The 20,164-nt window shown below is 41.8% G+C and overlaps 1 protein-coding gene across 2 annotated transcripts in view; it reads right to left on the bottom strand.

Moving 5' to 3' along the window:
• The window catches only part of LOC117449353 (low-density lipoprotein receptor-related protein 1-like), an 89,243-nt gene extending 74,025 nt beyond the window's left edge, over positions 1-15,218 (bottom strand). For both annotated transcript variants that reach the window (XM_034086984.2, XM_034086986.2), the window contains exons 1-2: positions 14,628-15,218; positions 4,524-4,655 (exon numbers count right to left, since the gene is read on the bottom strand). In XM_034086984.2, coding sequence (XP_033942875.1) covers positions 4,524-4,655; positions 14,628-14,700 — 205 coding nt within the window. In that variant the 5' untranslated portion in view covers positions 14,701-15,218. The remainder of the gene's footprint in view (positions 1-4,523; positions 4,656-14,627) is intronic.
• Positions 15,219-20,164: the final 4,946 nt, after the last annotated feature.

The following is a 20,164-nucleotide window of genomic DNA, read 5'->3' as shown; positions in this document are numbered from 1 at the left end:
CCCATCCCACTACCTCAGCAGCCGGCTGTTCCCTGTCGTCTTGGAGATGCTGCTGAGGCATAACTGTCAGATGGGCCGGACAAAGGACCAGGCTGGCGAGATTCCAGAGGGGGTTTAGAGGCAAGAGATGGGCAGATAACCTCGTTGTGTGGCCCACGGTGCCTCAAGCAGCTGCACTGAGATGATAACTCAATCTTCCCATCAGACCTCCCTACCAGCTCGGGCCCCGGGCCATGGCATCCACTGGCATGGACCACAGTGTGGGCCAAGGGTCAGGGTATGGATGTGTGTGGGGGGGCTACTTTCACCACAGTATCGTGCCATTACATCAGACAAAGTCTTTGAAAGAGTTTCCAGTGTGTTAGTTCAAATTGTCCATGAAATCAAATCACGTGTCTACTGGAAGATTGAAATGAAATTGCACATCTGTGTTTGAGAAACAACATTTAGGTATTGTTACATTAAATACTTTCAGCCTCTTGAGCCAAGGGTCCCTCAAATTCATTATGAAACTGCATTCCACAGAATATCCCCTCAGAATTACTTTCAAGAATCAACGAGGTAAACTAATAAATGTGTCCATGGGTACATGTGGGTAATACTTGGACTTAAATGACAGTTTGACAGATCAAGTAGGGGGGGGGGGGGGGTTGTCATTTGCAAGTGTTAACTACTTTGAGCAGCTCATTTACTCACCTTGAATGAAAGTGGAAAGCACTTTGCGGTGACAGAAAGGCAGTGTATTTCCATGATTGAGATGCATTTCACCCCCTGCTTGGAAGTCTTCCTGCGGACATGTTCGTGCTAAGTCAGGGGCTAAAACGTCTAACAGAGAATTAGGCGCAGACAATTAGGCGCAGACAATTGTTGCACAAGGTTTTTTGATGATGAAAGGGATTCCTCCATGGCAAGCACTTTTCATGATGGAGAAAGTGCTTACATGCTATGGCTTACTTAAACATCTGTTCCCATTCGCTGGCTCAACCACAATGAATGTGGTTCAGGCAAGAATCATAATTGCATACAGACTTGGGAAACAGACAGGGAGTCAGTGTTTTGAACATCAACTGCTCCAACAGAGCTTTGAAATGAAATGAAAGTTGTGACACAGCACTTTTAAGTCTAGTATAAAAAAAACTGTCACTGGAATGGTTAGAAAATAAAAAAGCTATGTTTGTTCAACTTACAAACTTTAATGCCAATATACCCTTATTCTGATTTGGTGTAATCAAATATTTCACATAATAGTTGGACTATTTGAAAAACCTTTATCCTAGTATTGTTGTTAAATTACCTCCTAAACATTACTCTCCATACTCAAGCCGAGAAATATAGAGCTGGAAATAAGAAAAGCATAGTTGTGTCTTTTATGGATTCCAAAAAGAAAATGCTTCGGAGATCAGTGCAACGTAAAAACCCACTGGGACACTAACAGAATGCACAATCAAGAAACCCTAATCCACAATGGCTCATCAGTGTGGACTTTTGAACACCGTCTGCTCAAAATCTGCAGGAAAAGCCATACACTGACATATTGAACAACCCACCTCGTTACTTTATCTTAGACAAACGATAACCGTTTTACAACCTCCCACAACTACCTATTGAAGCATTAAAAGCAGCAGTCCTGCATCGAGCACCATCGCTGAGACACATATACTCCTGCCTTAAGGGCATGTGTCAACCACTTCCTGAGCCTTAAGCCTGTATGTAATTGAGGTGAAATGTCTGAAACCAATTGAAGCCCTGCAGTGAGGGGGAGTCAGTGCAGTCCCTGGGAGAGGATGACAGGGTCCCACCTGCAGACAGGGGCCTGTACAGGCAGACTGATGATGGCTATCTGAGAGTGTACTAGGGGCCATAAGAGGGAGGTGCACACCGGGGGTCTGAAGGCTTTGACGGCCCAACAGTTGGCAACCTGCCCAGACCCCATCTGTCATTTTACGAGTCATGCAGATCCATTTGCAAAAACGTACATCTATACACATACGTTCCCCTGACTCTGCTTCAGTATCCCTTCTATAAACAAGCAGGCTATAGGATATTAACATTGACCCTAGGTGCCATCTCAACCTCTGGATGTCAACGCCTCATGTGATGCAACGTTACAACCTCACTACTGTGGCAGAAGTCTGTCTTTAGCATTTCAACATAATTACAGCCCAGATGAATGGTTTGGAAACGACAGGCAATTAGACCTCCAGACAGTACGATACTGAGTGCACTTTCTTCCAGCATGGGTACCAGAGAGGTGAAGATCAAAGATGCACACCAGACAGAGGCACACGTTTACAGCAGCCACCACTCTGACGGCAATTCTTGATCATCGTAAAATAAAACAGGTGGTATTTACCAGAAACGAAACCAGCGCTTCAGCCAAATTAGCTACATTCATCACGACACTTGAGGATGAGTGGAATAATACAGGGAGATTCCTATTTCCCGTTTCACAAGTGCCCTATTGAAATGACATAGTGATCAATTTAGGAAACAAAATCCCACACCAAGACCGGCGCACAGCCAAGCTGCCACAGGAGGAAGAGGGGAAGAATGGAAAGATGTCGCAAAAAAAAAGAGGAAAATGTTGTTGCCTTTCGGAATCTCAGAGAGTACTGTTTGTAAAGAAGGCCTGTAGTTAGTAATTAACTTGAACTGGAGATAATGCCGTAATTATAGTAGCATGCACCACTCTTATTCCCATCAACATTAACACACACACACTAGACTGTGGTCAGGGGGCATGTTGGAACAAAAGTCAAGAGAGCTGGGAATCTTCCGGTTTTCTCAGACTATCACTATGATTGGAAGAGAAAGTTTGAATGCTTTTGTAAACTGTGTCTGATAAAAAGACAGCTTTTAATACAAAATACACACAACACAAAAGTTCCCCAGTGTATCCAGATGGCAGTCCTCTCGGATGAACCAATGTGTCCTTTACTTATATCTACCATTTCCATACCAGCTCCTTTGAGGGCAGTCCGATTGCCTCTTATGGTGCTCCCTCGTTTGGAAAAACTGGACTAATGATCTGCAAACTGTTTCAACCCGTGAATGGAAAAAACAGGATAAAAAGTAAAACATTATTGCATTCCTCTGAGTCAGAGCAGTATTTTAAATAACAAGGAGACATACTCCTCCAAACTCTCCCATTTCCATCGGTGCAGGCTCACTCTGTAGCTTCATCTGCAGCAGTCCTTTCCAAACATGGCTCACATGTAATGGATGGATCAAATAAACGACAGGATAATATACAGTATGGATAGCTATCATTGTGAAACTAAGAGGAGCATTTGGACTGTGCTTGTTACACTGCAAACACAAAAGTGCATTCATTGCAGTAAGAGATATTTAATATGACTGCTATGGAAACTCACATAAATAGTGCCTTGGCTAAAGGTAAAGTGACAGGCAGGGTAGAGCCAATGGGAAGCGGGTAATTGACCAGAACATATCTTGATGTTCTGGTGAAACATCGCTCTCCATGCAGAAGATGAATCACATCATTGTCTGTGTCACTAAATCACACAAGTACTATGGGAAATGCACTCGGTTCAATTGCTTAGTAGAAGAAAGGGCAACAATTAAATAGCCACAGCTTGCTTGATTGAATTATGTGGGTCACAATCATGTTCTGTGTTGTTCACTACAATCATTTCCCAAACATTTGATAGCAATGTATTTGATAGCTGTTGTTAGCAGTACATTCTTATCTGTGTAAATCAATATAGAAGTGACAGATGGTAGATAACTTTTCAGTTCAGCTTCACCTTTGTGTATTGTGTGAAGCTCTGAATCAGAAAATGATAGATCAAGCCACCTGTAGCCGTTTAATAAATCCCTAATCCTTTGTGTTAATACGTATTTGCTTTTTCACCCAGAATAACAAGTCCCTTAATGCTGGGTGTCAGCTGCTTGTCTCTGCATGCCAGACTGTTATGAGAACCCTGACAGATGCAAGGTGTGGCAGATGCAGACAGTAAAATCACCATTAGCGCCGACATTAACTCAGAGAGAAGGCTTTTACCGGGGAGAGTTTATGGATGGGTTTGCAGGATGGAGAGTATGACAGATGTGAGTCGCTGGGACACTTAGGGTCTCCACAGATCCCATAAGAGTCCAGACAAGAGCAGACACATCCATGAACATTCAGACTAAACACGGCCACATAATTAGAGCTATAATTCAGCAGAGCAGCCAGAGCACACACTGCGAGTCTGTGTCCCTGCTACAGCTAAGCCCACCCTCTTATTCAAGCCCAAATTAAACTGTCTGAACATTGTGCTGTTGTCTCTTGAAGGCCATTTAGAGGTAATGAATTTGATGTTATATAACTTCATGAGCGGCGATGGTGATAATGACATTTTTTTACAATGGGTAAATTGCTATTTGGCTATCTCATGAAAAGAAGGCTAAGTAAAACTAGTCCCCAGTGCCCTGAACCAAGGTCGAGCAGAGAACAGGAGAGCTGAGGACACAAGTCTGCTGAGCGACAGTTTTAGAAGTACGTATGTTGGAATACTTACAGATATCTGGGGATTCGTCTGAGCCATCTGGACAGTCTTTCTCCCCATCGCAGCGCCAGCCTTTGGAGATACAGGTCACCTGGTCTTTACATACAAACTGCTTAGGGCTGCAGGTCTTCGGCGGGTCATCAACTTTGGGGGCGGAAAAAAAGGAGTTGAAAGTTAATTTATAGCCACAAAAAGTCAACCGTGTCTTGAAAGGCTTTGTAATACAAAGTCAATTTAGAGAGAAATGCGATTTCAGGCATTGTTCAACTGTTATTTTCATAGGACATTTCCAGCTTCAAGCAGCATAGATCTTAGCTGAGCCAGGCAAAGTAACATGCAAGGGTCAGCCCAAGTTTACAACGATGTTTTTGTATCAACAGTCCCACAGGCGCACTCTATTCAGGAAAATAAATCTCCTCTACAAGTTTACAGCTAACAGTGGGGCCTTTTAGTTCTTGGGTTTGTTTGTTGTTTCCTCTCTTCTTACGAACATCTAATTTCTTTCCGCTTTTTTTTTTTTATTACTCCTATGGTGTTTTTCAACTTTTACCACAGAGGCTCTTTCATGTGTCAGAGCAGAGACATAACTGGGCATTCAATCAGCGCCTGACCCATGGGAAAGAGCACAGCGTGGTAGTCCTGGGCAGTAAGTCAGCACAGATTGTTGAGGTGTACCACAGGCTAACAGCACCACAGCAACGCTCCAGACCCATCAGCAGTCTGACACATGCTTTAACTCAGCCGCACTCACAAAAACACTCGTCCAATGGAGCTCTACCTCCATGGTGTTGATTCAGTCTGTCAACACTGAATTAGTAACTTATTTAAATATGCAACTTAGAAATGCCCTCAAAACACATTTGTCTCACTCTTGTTGTGTCTGGCCCAGGATATTACTTTTATTTCCCCAGGTTTAGACAGCTGTCTCTGAGATGTATGGCTCAACCCCTAATACAATTTTCTCACCACACATTTAAATCTTCAAAACGGTTGTCCCGGTCACTCTTAGCAATCTGAAGAACTAATCATATTTTATTATTTACCTTTATTTCTGTAAGAAATAACCTGAATACAAAAAAAATGGAAATAGTTAGTTGAGATGTCATGGTAAAATGTATGCAAGTCTAAGGAAGAATGGAAATAGATTGCCATATATACACACAAGTGAAATTCTTCCCGTTATGCAAGTGGTTAAAACCAACAATAAAAAAATTGACCACAAAGGCCATTTGAGGCAGGAGGTTGCTGCTACTGTACTGTAGTGCAGTAATGCTCTGGGAGAGACAGACCCAAGGTCTCATTGGGATTCTCTGCAGGGACTGAGCCCTCTCTCACCCTGGATGACTTGCCTCCCTACATACTTGGCAGGCAGAGAGGTGTGGGGTGAGTGGTGGGGTTGGGGTGCACCACAAGGGTGCTGGGATGTGACTGAAATCACAAGAGAGCATGAGGCTAGTGTATCATTGCAATCACGTTCCTTTGGACTGTCAGACTAAGGGGTTTAGACCCTGGTCTCTTTTCACTTGACAGCGCAGTGAATGTGCAAGCACTAAACGCTGAGTCTTCTGAGTGTCATGTTTTTGTAAATACAATACAGGAGCTTACGGGTTGTATGTATCAGATCACAGCTTTCCATATGTGAACAACACCCTATTATTTGAGGAGATTTAGAAAAAGAGAGAGCGCCGGCTTTTAAAATGCAGAGCGTTCGCTATGTTCTTCGATTCACACAATGGCAGAGGAGGCTTACAGGAGAATAAGGTTTAAACTCAGCCATGGGAGGCTATAAATAATACAGATTCTGTATCAAATATCATAAGAATGTGAAAGGTTATAATATTACAGATCAGAGTGAGACAGAGCTGTAAAATAATAGACTGGTGACGGACAAAGTTCAGACGACATGCACACACCCGACCCATCAGTGAAGGAATGAGATAGAGGCTAGCCATGGCCTGAGGCCAACATGTTAATGTAGCTTCCTTTCAGACTACCAATGTCCTGTCACACTCCGTATGGCGGTAGTTGCACTGAAGTTGCCTGCGCTTATATGTTGCCATTTAAATCAGACTAAACAACTACTAAACAAACGGCCACACTGACTGAGCCGTGAGCCTCAATGAGTGAAAGTATTGAAACCTCCGGCAGACTGCTATGTGAAGACATTCTCTACATCCCTCTGGTCCCCCGTCTGAAGCAGCTGGGCTGAGCTTGTTGTTCCCTATGAGTGCATAAAACTGGAAATAAAACATTGTGGGTTCTAATTTTATCATCCCTTTACACACCAGCATGAACAGACCGCAAAGGGGAGAACCTCTGGGCCTAATTGGAGGTTGTGGCAGGGGAGCGGTTAGAGGCTGGGGGAAAGACTGGCAGCCTTCCCCCTCAGCAGTCCTCTTTCAAAGCCCACTGAAATATCTCAAACAGAGATGTGAATTGTTAATTCAGTATGCAAAGTCGTGTTTTTTTCCAAAGTTCCTGCCAAATGCTAACAATTTTCGGAGGGTCCGAATCATGCTGGGAAGTAAAGCATTTCAGTCAGGTTTTACCTACAAAGGGGAATGAAGAAGGTCTTTATTTAGTAGACTTGGATAGGCCCAACAGCAAACACCAAACCCATTTAATCAAGGTGCATACTCCACTTCCTGCGTTCAGAACTTGATCTATAAGCCCAGAGTGTTCGCCTCCAAGAGTCTCCTCCTGATAATGCCTTTCCAACTAAAGCATTTCCTGCCACAGCTGAATGCAACTTGATCACCCTGCTGTGACTAACATGGTAGGAAATCTCACAGTGTTCAACTCTTCTATCCATAAACAGCAGAAATGTTTATCACATGTTCAAAACAATAAGTAATAATATCACATTATGTTGCTTATGGCCAACTTAGATATCTTATACACACTTTAACATAAGGTTTCTAACTCTGGGTTTCTGATAGGGCATAACATTAATTAAATTAGAGAAGAAATGAGAAAACTAACTTTTGCAGACTTAGTTAAAACCTTCAAGAGTTTTGAATTTCACATCATTACTCTGCATAAGTCCTACATAAAATGTACCAAAATACTTTATTCGGCTGGTTCAAAAACATGAAACAGCTGTCTTCAACACAAAAACAAAATGCTAGACTCTGTCACTGTAATGTAGTTTCAATACGTTGCACGCTAAGTGTTAAAGTACATATTTTTAAAGGAGAGTGATACGGCAATGGAATTACAATATAAAAGCAGAGACAGTCCTTTTGGCAAATCTAAACCCAAGAATAACTGAACGCTATACTAGAAGTAAAGCAGAAAAAAAATATTAGTCACGGGATTAGGGTTTCTACTAAACATCTGGTTCTCTACACCCAAATACAACATGTGTTCAAGTTTTTACAAACGTTTTCAGACTCTTATTTGGAGAAACATAAGGGGTGTCCCAGAATTAGGTGGTACAACCAATGAACATGGACTATGCATGTCGGTGTAAGAGAAAATAAAACGACTTAAAGTCATACTGTCACTGAAATACTAACCGGACACATGCTTTAATACTGAGCTTTAAATCCTATAGAGTTGCTTCCTAGTATGTGGATTCCCAGTTTCCAGTTGGCTGACTTGGTTTTGATTTTCAGCATACTGCTAGTTGAATGGAGCACACACTGTATTTCCTTATGCAGGGCCACTGGAGCTCTGCGCTGTCTAAACAGTGCACACTGAATTGCCCTTCAGCACTGTGCATGGCAAAAAACATTAGACAAGAGTGAATGAGCAAATGCATAAACGTACACAGAGCCCGGCTCTTATAGAAACTTCCAGCCTGAGTGGCTAGTAAAAAGAAAAATAACTTTAATGGCTTTTTTAATGGCAAGAACAATTCAAAGTGTTGTCTTGCTTTTGAAATCCAAAAAAAACATTTACAAATGCTGAACTCTGTGGGGTGGAACATGATGGGAAGGACGAGTAAATCACCAATTCAACGCCAAGTGATGGAGGCCTCCAGACACCGTCACCAGCTGGGACACAACACTGACCCACTCCCCCCCCCCCCGCTCCGATCCGTCTCTCTCAATATAGCCATCCCTGCTCTACAAATCAACTCCAGATCCATGCAGCACATTCCATCACCTTCTAATTGATTTCATGTGTGTAGCTTTTCCTGAAGAAGACAATCTGTTACAGACGAGCAGCAGGATTTAAAGCTCTTGCTGCTCGACAAAACAGCTTGTGAATTCAGGGGAAAGTTTACTTTGTGCTCGTTTCTCTTTGCTGCGAGACTGACTTCATGCTTCACATTACGTAAAACATTCTTCACCAATGAGTCTGTGTGCACCAAACTATTTGCTATGTATACTTTTTGAGCACATCCTAGTAGTCAACCAACCCTTTGGATTATTTCTTGGATGAGCAGAAGTGGATGGATTTTGTTAAATGTTGTTAAAAGCTAACAGTACTAACGGGAATATGTCATGACTCGAATGGATGAGTAAATACATGGCACTGGGTACAGTGAAGCAATAGGAGAATGTTAAAATAAACCCAGGACTGTTTCTCATCATCCCACGCTTCTACCCCTCCTGGTCCTCTATTGTAGAACTCAGCTCTTCCCGAGTGTTTCAAGGAGTGAAAAGAGGAACGAACTAAAGTATGTAATTCGACCCCTGAAGTTAAGTTTGAAGTTATTACTCTGCGCTCAGTTTAACAGGATTTCAAAGCAGGAATCGATGCATTATATATAACAATTAAAACCAAACAATGACCACAGGGAAGAGAATGAGGGTACAGGAATGTCAACATTTTATATTCTGTGGTCTATTAATTATTCACAGACTATTTTTCAGCCCAAACTTGTGATAAAAATAATGTAAAGTCCATCCATTGCCACTGTCCTGGCCATTGGATGTTTTTTTTCAATTTCCACATTGTGCAGTGCCCATCCAGTGGAAAGAACCACTTAGCTTTGTGACACACCAAGCCCATGAAAAGCACTGGAGCACTTTAACCAGCCCACAATGCACATCCAATGTCCGTGGGCTATTTAAGTACTAATCCACCATAACTATTTTCAAAGAGGTTGAATATGCATAAAAAGGAGAAGTCTACGTTTGAGTTAATACTTCCTCTTGTGCCTAAAAGCCTTGTTTTTTTGTCATCACACAACAAAAGGGTGCAACTTTGACCTCAGAGGTAACCGGGTGAGGATCCGCAGGACGTCACAGGCCAGAGCAGTTAAAGGCAACGCAGTAAAAAGACATGCACTGAGTTACTGTGATTGATGGACATAAAGATAAATGCAAATAGGCATCATGGTGCTATAAAGAGAATTCTTCCACACCAGGGCTATTGTCTCTGCACATCATAAGAGTTCAAGTAAAACCAGATTCAGCTATGTGAGCCACGATATATGAAGGCAGGATCACATACATTGAGGCATTCACAGCAACCGAGATGACTGTAAATCATGACTATCATGTATTTGAAAGCTACCAAGAATACAAAATCCAAGGCTACAGGAATAAGGTAGAAATACAGTACGTTATTAAATAAGGATTTAACTCAGCTGAAGGCTGAAATGTTTGGGTGATTTAATGAAAGTCAATCTCCATGAGTACCTCATTGGATTCGGTCTAAAGGAGACAGGATGGATGAATGTTCCTGGCTCAATAATGGCTAGTGACTTGTAAACAATACAATAAGGGGTTGTCTTAAGAGAAGACCTTTTTTGTTCAGCAGTGAGATCTGCATATGTATTTTCCTTATCTTAGGCCTTGAAAAATGCCAGCATGAGTGATTTAACTCTTGCAAAGTATGATTTTCCTACTTTCAGTAGTTACTGTACTTTTGCAAAGAAGCTTTGGATCTTGGCAAGCACATTTAACGTCAAAGACTACACACACCCTTTAATCTTGATAGTATTGTTAAGAACCACAGAGTATATCTAACTTCCCAGTCACACGCAGAATAGTTTAAAGGTGATAACAGAAGAAAACAAGGAAGTGCATGAAATATAAACTCAAAAGATTAGAAACAGCCTTTAAATATGACATGGCAGTCATTTAATTGTGATTATTTACCCTCTATTAATAGAAATTTATTGAGAAGAAATTATGACATCATGAAACACAATTGTGTTGTCTTAAATGATGTCAAGCCCAAACTTTTCCGAAAAGTTTATATCACTATTTTGAGGGAGTGTCATTTGTCTTTACAAGACACTTCAGACAACAATTCAGTTGAATGAGATAAACAAATTGGACCAACCGCCAACGTATCAATGTGTCCTTATCTTTACGTCAACAATGATAGGATAAATGTTTGTTTAATTGCTGATACTTTGATCAAAGTAAAAGTAAACAGCTTTGACACATAGCAGCAGTCCATGAAATCGGAATCTTATCTCCATATTAGATTCTCCCTCTGACCAGTGATCAACTCGATGTCCCAAACAACACGGAGTCAGTGGCATCCACAACATCTGAGCCGTACATGAGTGTGACCTGGTAAAGCCAACTGAAACAATACACAGAATTAAGGAACTGTGTCAAGAACAGGTGAGAAGTTCACAATTAATGATGTCAAAGTAAACGGAAATCACAACGCCAGTATTCCCGCAGCTGTGTCAGGCAAATGTTGCACCTCTTTGCAACATTTGAACAACTCTGTTTACTCTCTTTATGATGCAATGTGGTGCAATGTAAAGATGTGTTATGGTAATACCGGTCATGTCAGAGAAGATGTACTAATTTCAAGTAGGCATCGTCATATTAATGACAGGAACGGAAAGGAAAGGCCTGATTACATCACCATCAATAACCCATTTAATCTTTCTGCATTTACACACACCCACACTCCTCATTTTGTTAAAGAGGCTGATCCGCTTCTTTTTTTGGGTCTTAGGAGCAAAACCGGGTAAACAGTGATGTAGCTAGCGGAAAACACCAATTACAGAACACCCCTGCTATTCACAATCAACAAACTCTTTCATCTGTGGTCTCACGCCTTCAATATGTGGGCAACAACACTGAGGATATTTATGTTAATCTGATTTTACCTTCTGCCAACAGATGATTGCAATGCAGCGCAGGAAGAAGACGGATAAAAAGGGGATCTTTTCTGCAGCTAGGGTACAGAATCCCATTGGTGTCTACTATTATCATTTCACAAATACTTTCACTAGGTTAAAACCAAAATGAAAAACACATGCACACAAGCTTTACATTAAATCTCATTCCGAAGCTAAAGAATGTGCTCAACACGTTGGCTGTATTTCAATCCACATACTTCGTTCTTTTCTATGTTTCTCTGCAACAACATTCTTAATGCCAGAAAAACATAATGGGGATTATCGATGTCACACGATAAGAGTACATCAACAGACAGCCTTAGGTGTACATAGTTACAATAACCACTCCCCAGTGACCTCCACTTGGAAGAGCTGAAGAGAGCAATCCAAGTTCCATTAGCTGTTGAATTTGTATCGGGGATGTTGCATTTTTCCAGCAGATGTTTCCAGTGATAGTTCAGAGGAAAAGGTAAAGCCAGCTCCTATTAAAAAGGTCAGGCAAAGAGAGTGTAGGCTCCTCAGGAATTCAACCTCTTTAGCCTCTGACCTACGTTTACACTTTTTACCAACAGGGTTCTTCTGCTTAAGGTTATAAAGACCCTATATGTAAGCTCTGTAGTTTCAAGTACATCTTGATGGTATAATTCCAAACTATAAGTCAATGAGGAGGATTTAATTTAACAAAAGACCATTTTGCACCCCAATGACAATCTGGTAACCAAAACAAACACCACATACACTAAAGATTAGAAGTGAATCCTCTGTATTGAGGAGCTGGAACGCTACTTTTACTTTAAAATGTAAATACAATGACAATTCATCGATAACCAAAATTGGTGCCGATTTATTGATTCATCATTCAAGCAAAATCTCAATTTTCAAGAGAATTGTAAGCTTTTCTTTGTCCTAGTTTCATGGGAAATAGATTATCTTTCGCTTTTGGACAATTGGCTGGACAAATTGGTTTGGGAATTTGTGGGGGTGCATGGTGCGTTTAGCACGTTTTAACACATTTAGGGGTCTAAACATGTATTGATTTTACTGCAAAAAGGAACTGTAGATTAATCGTTGGTTGCATTCTAAATGTCAACAATCCTACATTGAAAGCAATCACCAGTTCCATATTGTGTTCATGTTTAATTCCCCGATATAATCAGGACCCATAAACATTCGACTGGATTTTGTGAGTCCAAAAAATATGAAGTGCCTAAAAATAAACTCTAAATCAACATAAAATATCAATAATAAACAAAGGAAGTTGGTCTAATGATAAACTGATAACTATAACCTTCTGACCTTCCTCTCAATAATATCTTTGAATTCATAAATGTATGCCGTGGCCCAGTGGAGATCCAGACACATCCAGTCCAAGTGGCTGGCCTTAGGGCTTTAACTACTCACTCACACCACCTCTACCCTTTTGGTTTAACACCGCTGCAATGGAATGATGATAAATCAACTGTTACTAATGATGTAACACACATTATATCATTCCATCTCTGACTCCCTGTGATGTAACTAAGTGTCAGTTTAAGGGAGCATCCAAGACTGATTCTTGAAAGTTTATTTCGCTTCACCCGCCCTCACCCCCAGCACTTCAGCTGGTGTCCCCCCTTGCAGTCACATCTAAGTTGGATTAATGGTCTCCCTGTGTCCAGATGTTACATACTGATGGAGGAGGTAGGAGGGGCTTGTAAAATCAGCCATGGCTTTTACTTTGAACAGGCTCCATCAAAATCTAATGAAACTTACATAAGATCTCCCAACACAGAGAGGGGCAGGAGCTATTTTTGTAAAGACATTGGCAGCATTAACTTTAGCTTCAGTGGCAACATCTAGGTTATAATGTGTTGCTTTTGATTTAGGCATGAAAGTAAACATGGGCTAAAAGAGGGAAATTAACTGTCACATTGATATTACAAATGTTTTTTCATAATCACAGCTGTCAGGACTGTGCTGGAGGGGACAGAGGACATCGCTACTAGTGCATGACTTTAGTATTTTAAACTCACAAAATATTATGGATGAGTCACAATGGACTCCAGAAAAAGATACATTCTGATTGTAGCATGTGCCTTCTGGATAAACCTATTTCATAATACTATGTATGCAGGTGCAACATTAAATATTACCTATGGATATATCTGTAGAATATCACATGTGCTATGTTGTACCTCTAGATTTCCATTCAAGTGCTCAAGAAAGAAATAGCAGGCAGTTAGTTCAACGGGTCTGCACTGCATTGTCACAGAAGCAATGGTGCCTTTAATATCTCATTATTACCATCAGGGATTCGGGAGTATTAAGGAGCTCCCGGGACGTAACAGGATCACTATTCATTTCACTAGCACACCGTACCTGGCTGTCACTGAGTTGTGATTCCCAGCAGCTCTGCCGCTACACGTCGGGACAAGCCGCGCCATTAATATTACACCTTTCGGAGCAGACACAACTGTTGTTTTCATGCGCGAGGAGGAACTGAAAACAAACATGAAAGCTGATCTGACCGACGGCTCCCACAGGTTTTTATAGGAAAGCCTGCTGCTTTTTATTTTCCCCTTGAAACAACAGCACGTTTGAATTGTAGCTATCAGCTGTAGCCATACAGACACACATGCGGATTGTGTTTTTGTTGAAAAAAAAATGAGAGGGGATATAGCCATTTTGTCGCAGTCAATCAGACAATATGTCGTTTTGTGGAGATAGATCGTTCATGCAAGTGTTGCCTTTTACCTGCTGGGTATTATAACATTGAGCAACCTCACTATCTGCCATCCTTGCAGACAGGCCCATTCGGTCTGCTCAGACTGCTAAAAAAAAACGCAGACTGGTTTTAAGCAAATCAACACGCTGCTTATTTGTGCGGTTTGATTAAAGGTTTTCCCAAATATCTATCTCTTCCTCTGAGAAGACCGTTGTGTGCACAGTTATTTGTGAAGCCAAACCTATCTGCTGTGTTGGCTCCAACTCTGGTGAACATAGGCCTGTGCACAGATGCTTTGCAGGGGGAGCAAAAGTGGTCATGCTTTCACGAGTATCACAATGCAAGATAACACAACAGGCTTTCTTACCTACGGTTGCACCGTTAGGAGATATGATCTCCAAGCAGAGTATACATCCCAAGTAGAACAACCTCATCGCCATCTCCTGAGCAATGCTCGGCGGCACTGCTGTTGGAAAGGAATAGAGGAAAAGTTGGCTGGATTTCTAAAACCTAAAAGCCCGAGCAACCACCTCATCCGAACCCCTCCAATGGTCCGGGTGCGATTGTCCGTTGAGCTGCACCCTCAGCACGGTGTCCGCTTCAGACGGGCTTCAGCAGTAAAAGGAGAGTGGCTACAGCCCGGCGAGGCTATAGGTAATGCAGTAGCACAGTCATATATATTTCTAATTGATTATCGGCATTCAAACATGATACACAGGGTAACCTCTGTCTCAGTGCTTGCTGGGGTCTCTGTTTCAGCACACCATGCCACTGGAGACGTCCAAACGCACTGTAGCAGCCTCCGGATCCGTTCAGCTCATTCCGTGCCAAACTAAAAAGAAAAATTAAAAAGTAAAAGCGTATTTTCCCCTCGGAGCACCAATGTCTCCCTTTGCTTGTGGTTGCATGAGTGGATGGTGAATCTCAAGCTCCAGGACTGTGGACGAGCCCGTGACGTAAACTCGACTGCTCAAAAAAAGGCATAACTAAGCGACGAGCACCGTCTGCGCATGCGCTAACACACCTCCTTTTCTCCTATTTCATGCGCTTTTTCACCGGAGGGAGAGAGTCGGCGATGCCTGCAACTGCGCTACGAGATCAGCCATGTTGGCTCAATATTTCAGAAGAATCGTGATTCCTTTCCTTATGAGAATACTTCAAAGCAAATTGAACACCTGTGCAACCCTGACATGCCCGAAGTGTTCAACCCTAGTTCAACAAGTATTCGTCTGCAGGTGTTTAGTCAAATCTAGGAAATGTATACATTGTCTACCTATAAAGGGATATGTCAGTAAGAAGTAAATACATATTTTCACGCCATGCAATAATGTAACAAGGCTGCTTTTTTGTATCAATCATATTTTTTACTGTGGAATCCACATGATGAATTATGACTCTACTAGTATATGTTATTATTTTGAATCACATTTGATAAAGAAGGCATGCAATACATTCTGGCATTCAATGGTTTTATTTTCATGCTCAAGCATTCAGAGTTGCTCAAGATAGCAGGCAGCCAGGCCCTTCAACCTCTGCATTCTTCACTAAATCATGCCCCCTGGTGGTAAATAAAAAAGTGACAAGGGTATGATTGCTTTGATATGGATATGTTTTTGGCTGAGCAAAAAATACAATTGCCCAACAAGTTATAAATTAAGATTTAAAAAAAGATGATTCTGTAGGTCAGATAAAGAATTCACCTACAGTATATTCACACTCTATTTAACATTCAGACTACAATTTGGCAGACATTATTCCAATAAGCTAGATACTTGTTTTTAAAGTTTGTTAAGGTCCACTTTATCCAGTAATGTTGCGCTGTTTGAGTATAAAACAAGCAAACTATAGATAGCTGGATCTGTATTTTAAAATATGAATAAATTAAGAAAAGGATGTCCCTTACAGGAAAATATAGTTGGCTTTAATACAAATTCAAGAGTCACCAGTTAGCCAAAAATATTTTCCTCAAGACAAGTGCAAACTTAACAATGTCAATTATTTGAGAAATTATTCTTTAGAGCTTTGATGGGTACTCATAAACCATCCAATCCTGCAGGGGGCACTGAATACTTATTTTACAGAAAGACAAATGTAGACTGTTACTCATTTCACTTACACAACATAACGAATGATCAAATGTAATGCAATGTTTGGTACATTTTACATGGCACAACCTCTGAGGAAGCTCTGATAAAGGAGACATTTGGTTATATCGAGAATCTTGGAACTTTGCTTCTATCAAAGTCGAAGTCAGTTGTAACTGAAACGCACATGAATTACTCTTTCTGAAAGTTGATGGCATTATGCAGTGTGTGTCTCCCCTTTTCCCACCTGGGTACTAAAAACACACGGTGTAACCTTGCTGGTTACTGGTGTTACGAATAAGCGTGCCTTTCAGGGCATTTCAGCTTACAGATGTTTACCTAGAGCCATGAATCACAGGGGAGAATGTGAAGTATGTCGAGAATCTGTGAAAAACAGGCCTGAGGTGTCTGGATATCTGTCGAATCCACACGTATTTTCACCCCAAGCATCAAAACTGAATATAAATGCAAAGAAAGGTCAAAGGGGCGATAGTATGTTCAAGTTTAGCTAATCCAAAAGACTATTTTATCAAATTAATTTACTCTATATTTACATTGCTGTCTTTGTTGTTTGTCAATAAATCCACATGATGTCACCTCAACCTGAGAATGCCCCCTTTGTGAGAGCAGGGTTAAGTATTGTCACCCAGGAGAGACAGCCGCCAGCATGCTGTGTGGGAGACAGCTTGAGAGAGTGCCAGCGTAAACACTCCCAAACCACATGTTCTCCCAGGGCAGAGGGGCTGGACTCTCTCCAGGCACATCTGCACACAATCCCTCCAATTTAAGCAAGCCAGCCAAGGAGACAGATCAGGGCACAGGAGGGAGAGGAGGGAGAGAAGAGTTCCCAGACAGGGAGAACCTGCTTCCTGGTGAGGAAATGAGGAACGCATCTGAGAGAAACAAAAAAGAAACATGCAAAGAGAGGATCACAAGATTCCCTGCATGCAACCTTGCAATCTATCTTTCCGCAACTGTACGATTGTATCACACCACTGGATAAACATACCATAGTCTGCTTGGCTATAATAATTACCCAACCTTCCAATATCCTTGAGAGAAGATGGATTGCTGCATAAATCAAACTCCTGACTCTCACACAGCCCCACTGTAACTACACTGCATGCATGAAGTACGCCATGCCTGTGATCTTTTAACAGATATTACTTTGGCACACTCAATCTCTTGAAAAATAACCATTTCAACTCATATTACGCCTAAATGAGAATATAAATGTACTCTCATCTGTCTCTGACATGTACCCTAACAGCTTCTCTTGGTTGCTGCCTGCTAGTGAAGTGTGGCTTTGTGCATGTTTTCACAGAGAGGTAATTACTGAGCAAGCTATGCTGACAACACCTGAGGAATGCAGAGCATGCACCAGCAGCCTGTGTTCTCCTAACCCCCCTCATCACTCACCCCAACTCACTTCTCCCCCATCTGTAACCCTCCCCCACACAACCCACTAGCCAGAGCCCCAGTCACAAAGTTCAGCGTGACATTTTCACAGGCTTCTTAGACTTGTAGATAATGAAGGTGTTCTATTATTATTTTTCAAACAGAACACCGACTTTGCACCTCTAGATTAAAATGCTTGATCAACAAAATGCTATTAAACATTTGCAATCCCATAAGATTGTTTTCAGTTATCCAATAGTGGAGGAAACCCTATCCAAAAACCCAATACTCCCAGCAGGCCCTGCTATTCCCGATACTGGTGAGTTCACAGTGTTGAGTCACTCCCCAAACGGTCCTTGAGCTCTGCGGAATTCACGCCAATCTGGCTTTAACACACATATCAAAACATTGCATAGATTAAACGGGGGGAGTGAACAACTCAGAGGGAGCTTATTGTGGTCAGAAAAAGGCCACCTTGAAAAAGTGTCAAAAACTGGCAATAGAGAGTAACGTATATGAATACTGTTATTTTAATGCGAATAAAACCAAAGCATTACGTTTTGATATTGTGTGTGGGGGAGACGGAAAGAGGGAGAGACACATACCTCATTCACACCAACGGTGTTTCGGGGCCGGTTCGGAGCTGGAGCTTGAAAAGCACCGGGTTTTCCTCTTCACACCGCAGCGGAGCAGCCTCTTAGCTCCGGAATCTGGTTCGTTTCAAGCACCAAAAAATTGTCCGGCCAGAGCAAAAGCACCACATACGTCACGCTTACGTCGAGGCGGGGGCAGGGGCGGGGGCGGGATCAACTCCTGAACAACAACAAGAAGCCCGCGTTGTATCCAGCTTGTACACAACGATGGAGAAACTTAACAAGCAGCAGTGGTCCACTGAAGAGACCAGCTACCTACTGGGAATCTGGTCTTCCGAAGAGTTACAGAGGAAGCTGGAGCACAATCGGCCATTGTTGTTGTTGTCGGTGTCAGCTGTGAGGGGTTTCCGCACGTTTTTTTTCTTTATGAAGAAGGCACGCAAACGGTTACGTCATGACGCAAACGATGACGCAATGACGCAGCACCAGTCGGACTCTGGGCGGTGTAAAAAGAGCCTCCGCTAAACCGAAGAACCGGTTCTGAACCTGAAAAGCTCAAGCACGGAGCTTGAACCGGAGTTGCGTTGGAGTGAATGAGGTATACAGATTAGGAATTCAGCTGAGGCTCTTCTGTCTGTCTGACTAGACCGTCATGATGAAATCTGGATGAAATCCCTTGTGCCTCCAGAGCAACATAAGTATAAAGGCCTTTCCGCTCTTTCTGTGCTGCTGAATTGTATTGTGATGTCAAAAAAGGTATAGTTTATGGCACACTGTATGGCTGAATGAACAATTTCTACACATTTGAGTGCTCATCAGTCAGGGTACGCTAGACAACCAAAAGGGTCATGGGATTTAGTTGCCAGGCAACTTCTGTTGATGAAAACACAATTTGAATTCACATGATGAGGGCCATCTTTAAGCTTGACAACTAATTAAAACAAAAGTGAAGGGATGTAAGATCATTTCTGACTTAGTTAAACAGTTCATCTTCTTAAGAGATTTTTTTGGCAGAGTTGCAGACATTATCTTCCACCATTAACATTCCCAGTAAAACCATAAGAAGTGATATAAGAAATAGCTGGATCCACTTGAAGCTCCAGTATAATAGGCTAATAAACTACCATAACGACTATAAGGTATTTTTTCAGGAAAGCATTACTTTCAGATTTTATTCCAAAAAAGTAGTTTAATGTGACTAGATTAGGACACTAAATGTGCTGTTTCTCTCTTACGGCCCGTCCACTACAGCTTCAAAAAAAGCTTGGAGCTGGGTGCGTCTGAAGCTCGACCAACAACCAATGACATGAATCTCCCGCCCCTGACACACAAGCAGCGGTTTGATTGGCTAGAGCTTGTACTGGCATATGATTTGATTGGCTGGCGCTGGCTACTCCGGCGTCTCCGGCGTCAGAAGTTGAACATTGTTCAACTTCTGACGCCGGAGACGGACCGCTATGCTACCCACAATTCAGTTCGGCGAAAAGCGAGGCAACGTGACGTCACCCCAAGTGAATGGGCAGACGCGTTGGAAACCGTTTTTGAAGCTGTCGAAGCTGTAGTGTGGACGGGCCGTTACTGTATTCAGAAGATTATGGATAAATGGTCTTTGTTTAGTGCGCCATTTCAAGGCTTTTCCAATCTTAGGTGATTGTGCTTGTTTGAAAAAAAAGCCAAAATGAAAGAGTACGCTAGCAATAGCCGGAATCAAACAATCTCACTTTTTTACATTTTTATTTTGTTTACTTTAACCCTTTCATAACTTTTTTAAAATAGTAACTATTTTACCATTCTACATCTATATTCATATAGTGTATTCTCTGAAAACT

This window comes from Pseudochaenichthys georgianus, chromosome 7 (assembly GCF_902827115.2).
Source record: "Pseudochaenichthys georgianus chromosome 7, fPseGeo1.2, whole genome shotgun sequence".
NCBI lineage: Eukaryota > Metazoa > Chordata > Actinopteri > Perciformes > Channichthyidae > Pseudochaenichthys > Pseudochaenichthys georgianus.
The sequence above is the reverse complement of the archived record's forward strand: the minus strand, read 5'-3'. Positions and strand labels throughout refer to the sequence as shown.